Source organism: Brassica napus, chromosome C8 (assembly GCF_020379485.1).
Source record: "Brassica napus cultivar Da-Ae chromosome C8, Da-Ae, whole genome shotgun sequence".
NCBI lineage: Eukaryota > Viridiplantae > Streptophyta > Magnoliopsida > Brassicales > Brassicaceae > Brassica > Brassica napus.
In genome coordinates this window covers 14,138,614-14,146,086 of record NC_063451.1, presented here as the reverse complement: position 1 = coordinate 14,146,086, position 7,473 = coordinate 14,138,614, and the positions used below count along the sequence as shown (strand labels likewise).

Below are 7,473 nucleotides of genomic sequence, written 5' to 3'. Positions count from 1 at the left end.
CCCTCGTCTCAATTGCCCATTTTATAAGTATAACAACCTATTTCCACACAATATGAAAGTTCGAAACCCGTTTCCACACAGACGAAGATTTGAGTTGGTTTTGATGGTTTTCGAATTTAACCGGTAGTAAACAAGTTCGTATCGGTTGACACTGGTACGATCCAACTCAAAAATAGATCCGACTTAGGATCGACCCAAAACCCTTTTAAAACCCCCAAAATCGATTTCATTCCCTTAGAACCCTAAAAACCAAAAAAAAACTGAGAAGAGAGTTAATTTCTTACGAAGAAAACCCCAGAAAGTATGAGCAATGAATTTGGAAATTCGAGTGGAGCCAGTAGTGCGCGAGCAAGAGGTCGCGTTGTTGGTGTGCCGAAAAGATGTTGGTGTGGAGAATTGGTTGTCTCCTTGATGTCAAAGTCGACCGCAAATCCTTACAGAAGATACTTCTGGTGTGCTTTTGCGGCGGAGAAAAGGGTTAGATTCTTGGTATAAATGTGATTGAGTTTTTGTGTGTTTGATGTCAAAATCAAATTTTTGTGTGTTTTGTAGCTGAGTAATGATAATCACACTTATAAATGGGTTGATGAGGCGTTGTTGGATGAGGTTGAAGCATTGTCATTTAGGATAGGGAAACTTGAACAAACAATTCTTGCTGAGCGTGGTGAAGAAGAGAGGAAGAAGTTTGAAGAGCTTGAATTGAAATTGGAGACTGGGATTTGTGCAAGAATGGAAGATGTTATGAGTGAAGCCAAATGCGAGGTGAAGAAAGCGCTTGTGCTTGTTGTTTTAGGATGTTTGACCATGGTTGTGTTGTCTAAGGTTATATAGCTTGTTGCAGTTGATTCAAAACCGATGTTTGTCTGTCTCAGTTTGTTATGTTTAAGTCTTTAAGTTGATGATGGTTGTATTGTTAAGTGTTTGTTCTGCTTAGGATGATGATTCCAAGTATGCTAAAAAGTTTCAGTTGTTTTAAAAGGCGAGAATCAAAGTCTAAAGCATACATAAGAATGACCAAAGCCATTAAATTATTTTACATTGAGTCTAAAGCATACATAGAACACACCAAAATGGAGTCACAAGCCATTAAACTAGTCCAAATACCCGAGAAACAAGGTCCTAGAACATGCAAAAGGAATCAAAGCCGAGAAACAAGGTCCTAGAACCTCAAAAAAGACCATTAAACAACTGAAAAATCGACCACTTCTTCACATCCATCTTCTCTTCTTCACTTCTAAGGCTGAGTGGCTTGAGTGAAAACACCTTGTGAGGCTATAGGGTGAGATGATTCACCACTCACAAAAGGATGAAAACATATCACAATAAACACAACAATCTTCACTCAATCCAAAAACAACACATCAAAACCGAAAACACAGTGAAGCATACCTTTTTTGTATTCTTCTTATGGAATCTAGAGTTATGATTAGCAACACCACATATCCCACAGTGCATTATCCCCTTCAAGAACTTCTCTTTTTTTCTTCGATGGTGATTCATTGACTCCTTTCTCTCTCTTTTTATCTGCTTTAGTCTCCTTCTTATGGTCTGGTTGATCTGGGATCTCAGGTTCAATTATAGATGGTTCCGGTCCTACGGGCTAGAACTTTGCTCCACGCAAAGGTACAATCCCTTCAGCATACGTACGCCTCCACGTAGCTATCCTAAACCAGTGAACCACAAAGTCTTGAGCCTCTAAACCTTTCTTCAGCATAACTCCATAGGCGTGCTCACAAGGGATCCCTGTAATCTCCCATCTTCTGCAGCTACATGTTTTATTTTCCAAGCTCACCCTATGCACACAGTCATTACTAGTAGATTCATATGTCTGGTTGGTGGAAGGTTGAACCATGCATTTCGAGGCTTTCTCATGCAAACTCTCGAGCATCTCAATGACATACGGTGTGCAAATCCCTTCGTGGCTGCTGCAGATGACATCTCTTCTCGCTATACGAACCATCGCCAAGCGAGCTATTGTCTCAAACATAGGTACAAAAGGCTTGTCTCGGGCTTTACCTATGGAGTTGTTGAAAGATTCAGTTGAGCTATTCTCCACGTCTTCACAAAAAGTTCCAAGCTTGTAGAATTCCCTACACCACTTCCCTGGCTTTGCCTTCATCACGTAGTCATAAACATCTTGATCATACCTCTCAAAGTATTTGAGATTTGCTTTGTAATCAGCATCATTGTAGCTCCAAGCAAGGTTCCAAAGCTTTAGCTTCATTTCAGGTTTCTTCCCATGGAGTTTCTTCAAGTTGCCATAGATGTGTCTGACACACATCCTATGCTCAATTCGCGATAGTGCTCTCTTCACAGCTGCAATCAATCCCTTTTGACGATCTGAAACCATAACATAACCCTCTCCTTCATCTAGTCCTAGATCAACCTTGATCTTTCTCACAAACCACAACCAATTGTTGTTGTTTTCTACTTGTACCACAGCCCATGCGATAGGGTAAATGGCGTTATCGGCATCACGACCCAAAGCCACGAGAAGCTTTCCTTTCATCCTAGACTTCAAGAAACAATCATCTACTCCAATTAGTGGCCTGAACGTTTCTTTCCAGGTTCTCCTCAGAATGTCAAAACAGACATAAAATCTGTTGAAAACTTCGATCCCATCATCATTTCTCAGGCAGTCAAGCTCAACAGAAGAATTAACATTCGAGCTTCTTATCTCAGCGCAGTAATCCCTCAACCGTCCAAACTGCTCATCATACTCTCTTTCAATCCATCTGAGCGCTTTGTTCCTAGCATGTTGGCATTGCGGCCTACTAACACTGAGCTTCCACTTCTCCATAACCAGCTCCTCAATCTTCATGGGCATGAAATACTCTGGCTCTTCTCTGATCTTGTCAACAAACAGCTTCTCTGATCTTTGAGCATCTCACAAGTACCCGTAGGAACACAGGTATGATCCTTCTTCAATATCTTCACCTGCCATTTGCTGGGATACTTTGCTGAGGATGAGCAGTAAATGCGCCAAAAGCAACCTTTGCCTTCACATACAAAGGCAATCTTTGTCTTGTCATATCTATTTTGCTTGATGTTCAGACCCGTTTTCAGAGCATAGTCGAGCACTGCTTCCTTAAATGCAATTCCACTGATGAACACTTGCCCTACATACAACTCCCCACTGCCTCTCCTAATATCATTGCGCCGCCTGTAGATAGTCCTTTGAAGTTATTCCCCCTCTTCATCTTCATCATCTTCTGTCTCTGGATACAAGTTATGCTTCACTTGAGGTTCATCAACAAAGTTTAAAGCTTTTTTCTCAATGTTGTAGTCGTTGCGCTCTCTGCGATCTTCTCCATCAGAGACAACATCAGGAGAATCGGAGTCAACATCAGGAGAATCGGTAGTCCCTGGGTCGAAATCAGGTACATCATTCCACTCAACATTCACGTTAGTCCATGATTCCATTCTCGATTCCTGCAAAACAGAGAAACACAGCGTCAGTACCAGAAAGAGAGGTAGACAAAGAGATAATACAGTAACGAGAGAGAGATAGAGAGAAAGCGAGAGAGAGCGAGAGAGTTAGAGATAGAATTCTCGAAATTACTTCAGAGAGAACAATCAGAGGAGCAACGAGGCGGAGGAGGAAGAACAGCGACGTTCTTCGCGAGAGAGAAACAAAAGATTTATGTTTTCGGGTCTTGGGTCGGTTTATTAGTTCCAATTGGTATTAGGTTGATTTAATCTGGTTTATATCTCTACTCGGGTCGTAATCGGGTCGTTTTTGGTTTACCTAAGTTAGCGATTGGTTAAGTTTAGGTTTAGGGAACACTAACCAACTTTAAACCGCAATTTGTCGGTATTAGTCCGTCTTTCAAAGTTTGTGTGGAAACGGGTTTCAAACTTTCATATTGTGTGGAAATAGGTTGTTATACTTATAAAGTGGGCAATTGGGACGAGGGTGAAAAATTGTGTACATTTATTACTATGTGATAGTTATGGTGGAGAAATACGTCGTCTTCCCTATATCTTACAAACCATTAAGAACTTATATCATACATTCATATATCATAAAAACACTAAGAACTTGAATCAGATCCTGAATCAGAATCAATACATGACAGTTCTAACTCGTCTTCAGAAACGTATTCGTCATTGGGAGGAACAACCGGCGTCGAATCATAATCAAAATCATCTTCCACAACATAAGTTTAAAAGCGTAACATTTCACTTCGTGCAACAACTTGATTGTGTGTATCATCTTGTAACGCAGTAAGAGAAACTTCAGAAGTTTCTAGAACCCCTCTAGGCACAATTTTCGTACATGCCCACCAATCGTTTGCTGATGTGCCTTGAACCCGTGGATAAGGAATGAAAAAAATTTGATCACAATTACCAGATAAGATAAATGGGTCATATTTCTCGTACCGCCAGCGCGGAGACACATCGACGATTCCCGATTTATGTTTTCGAATTCCCCGACCTACAATTGTATCAAACCACTTACACTTAAAAACCATGGCTTTAAGCCTAACAGAACCAGAATACTCAACCATCATTATCTCCTCGATCAAGCCGTAATAGTCAGTGTCTGTCGTACCCCGGACTTGGACACCGTAATGTTGGGTTCTTTTATCTTGGCCATGGCTATGTGTGTGGAAGCAGTATCCTCGTGAGAAATAAACCGGCCAAGCTTTTTAATTTTGTTTCGGGCCTTGTACGAAATCCAACATCCACAATGGAAGCTGATATACCTTACTTGCTTCGTTAACCTGTTAATTAAAATTATGTCAATGATAAATTCACATTGATAATCAATTTATATCAAAAACTTACATAGTTTCTCACCCATTCCGCATAGTGGTTGTCTTTTGCTATTTGTAGATCATTACCACATATATTTGGGTTGTTGTCCATCATAAACTCCTCAAACATCCTGTTCCGTAGTTGTTATAAAATGATTATAACTGACGTTGCTAAAAATGTAACATATAAAAACTATTTAAAATACCTTTCGTATGGGTCAAGTGCAGGACAATTGAGCATCAAAAACGTGTGTTACACATTATAGTCATCATCGGTTAGATGCGTCTTCTCTATTTTTTCCACTAACTCGACCCTCATGGTAAAATATATTTGGCACATCTGGATCATGATATGTAAAGAGAATATCTCCAGGTTGCAAAACGGTAGCGGGCACTTCTGAATTTCCAAAGTGATGTGCAGAAGCTCTAGAAATCTCCTAAGTAAGACATTCAGAAATAATGGAACCTGCAATATGTGCCTTATTTTTAACTTTTTTCTTCAGATGGTACATGTATCGCTTGAAAGGATACATCCATGTATATTGCACTGGACCACCAAGCGCAGCTTCATTTGGCAAATGCACAACGAGATGCTCCATAACATCAAAAAACGAAGGTGGAAAAATCTTTTCCAAATTACAAAGCTTCACCGCAATGTTTTCTTTTAAAATGGCAACATCTTCGTTCTTTAATATTTTTGCAGAGATATCCCGAAAGAAGAGTGCTATCTCTACACAAAACATTTTTGAGTTAGTGCATGCATAGTAAGACTTAAAAAGGTTTTTTTTAAAAATTACCTGAAATTGCAATGTGGACATTTTTGTGAAGTAACTCCTTAAACGCAAATGGGAGAAGTCGTTGCATGATGACGTGGCAATCATGACTTTTTAGGCCTGAAAGCTTTGAATTAGTCTCATCTATACATCTACTAAACTTTGAAGCATACCCATCTGGAAATTTTATATCTTCCTTCAACCATCGCAAGAATTCTTTTTTTTTATTCCTTTGACAACCGAAATATCGGGATCGGCATCGTTCCATCATCTTTGATATGTAACTCTTGCCTTCTGCACAAATCAGGTAGATCCATCCTCGACTTTGCATTATCTTTAGTCTTCCAAGGAACATTAAGCACCGTGTTGATAAGATTATCAAAGAAATTTTTCTCAACGTGCATGAAGTCGACGTTGTGGCGAAGAAGAAGGTTTTCCCAGTACGGCAATTCCCAAAAGATACTCTTCTTCACCCAATTGTGATCTTTTCCGTAGCCTTCTATGTTCCTTGCAGGTTTCTCATGTCCATTTCCTCCACATTCAACAGTTTTCTTCAGCCATACGATGTTGTTGATTCTTTCGTAGCGAATTTCTTCTCCCGTCAACCATGGTGGAGGATCATCACTTATTGTCTTCCCCCTTCGAAACGCTTGGAAATTTCTCCTGTAAGGATGCTCTTTAGGTAGAAACATTTGATGACAATCAAACCAGCTATGCTTCCTTCCGTGTTGCAACCAAAATGACTTTGTATCATCTAGACAATATGGACAAGCTAAACGACCATGAGTCATCCAACCTAACATCATGCCATAAGCGGAAAAGTCATTAATTGTCCACATTAATGCGGCTCACATCGTGAATGTTTCCTTTCTCGAGATATCATATGTTTATACCCCGTGACTCCACAAACTTTGTAATTCTTCAATTAGCGGCTGCAGGTAGATATCAATGCTCTTCTTTGGATGTCTTGGCCCGGGCACTAAGACTGATAAAAAGAAATATTCTCTTTTCATACACATCCCAGGAGATAAGTTATACGGAGTAACAATTACTGGCCATACCGAGTGTACTTCACCACTCATACCAACATGGTTAAATCCATCTGTTGCTAAGCCTAGATATATATTCCGACTTTCTTCAGCGAAATTAGGATATACCTTGTTAAAATGCTTCCAAGCTGCTCCATCAGAAGGGTGATACATTTCTCCTTCGGGCGACTCATGTTCTGTGTGCCATCGCATATGTGATGCAGTCGCTTCAAGTTGGTACAACCGCTTCAACCTCTCCGTAATAGGCATGTAAAACATTCTTTGTTTTGGCAGCTTTTTCCCCTTTCCACGGTTCTGGTGATATCAATCTTTTCACAAAACCGACACACCACCAACTATTTATCTTCCCTCCAAAATAACATGCAGTTTATCCTCACAAATATCAATCTTCACAACAGGGAGACCAAGTGCCTTTGTCAACTTCTTCATCTCGTAATATGATCCAGGAGATTTGTTTGGCTATGGTAGAACATCTCTAAAATTTTGTGATATCTCATTCAAGCATGACTCCGGTAAATTATGATCAGTTTTTACTTTCATTAAACGTGATGCCAAATATAACTGAGAAATACCCTCAACACATCCTTCGTATAATGGTTCATTTGCGGCTTCAAATGCTTGAAACACACCATCTCTATATTGCTCTTCATTGGGTGCTTCCATCACATCCTCCAATACTCCTCCCATAACATTTGGAAAGTTCCCCTGGTATGCCTCTTCTTCCGTATGCAGTGTGTCTTCTCCCATAAATTGACCTTCCGTCGATGATTCGCCAACGTCATAGTAATTTTCTCCATGGCTTGACCATAAATAATAATTACTTTTGAACCCGACTCGGTAAAGATGGTGAGATACGGTTCTCGAGTCACGTTGTTTTCGGTTTTGACATCT

General features: G+C 40.0%; 2 protein-coding genes across 2 annotated transcripts; one reads left to right on the top strand and one right to left on the bottom strand.

Annotated features, from left to right (window-relative positions):
* The first annotated feature begins 303 nt into the window (after window positions 1–303).
* LOC106450393 (uncharacterized protein At4g04775-like) lies at window positions 304–976 on the top strand. The gene is made up of 3 exons (XM_013892039.2): window positions 304–477; window positions 553–822; window positions 935–976. The coding sequence occupies exons 1-3, from the start codon at window positions 304–306 to the stop codon at window positions 974–976; spliced, it is 486 nt and encodes a 161-aa protein (XP_013747493.2).
* A 624-nt stretch (window positions 977–1,600) lies between these two features.
* Window positions 1,601–3,032, bottom strand: LOC106447729. Its single transcript, XM_013889707.1, has 2 exons — window positions 2,938–3,032; window positions 1,601–2,876 (listed from the first exon to the last, which is right to left on the bottom strand). The coding sequence occupies exons 1-2, from the start codon at window positions 3,030–3,032 to the stop codon at window positions 1,601–1,603; spliced, it is 1,371 nt and encodes a 456-aa protein (XP_013745161.1).
* Between the last annotated feature and the right edge of the window lie 4,441 nt (window positions 3,033–7,473).

Coding starts and splice junctions, on each gene's coding strand:
- LOC106450393 (XM_013892039.2), top strand. CDS start 304: ATGAGCAATGAATTTGGAAATTCGAGTGGAGCCAGTAGTGCGCGAGCA. Junction 478..552: donor CTTTTGCGGCGGAGAAAAGG/GTTAGATTCTTG, acceptor TGTGTTTTGTAG/CTGAGTAATGATAATCACAC. Junction 823..934: donor CCATGGTTGTGTTGTCTAAG/GTTATATAGCTT, acceptor TGTTCTGCTTAG/GATGATGATTCCAAGTATGC.
- LOC106447729 (XM_013889707.1), bottom strand. CDS start 3,032: ATGACAAGACAAAGATTGCCTTTGTATGTGAAGGCAAAGGTTGCTTTT. Junction 2,877..2,937: donor AGTATCCCAGCAAATGGCAG/GTGAAGATATTG, acceptor AGATGCTCAAAG/ATCAGAGAAGCTGTTTGTTG.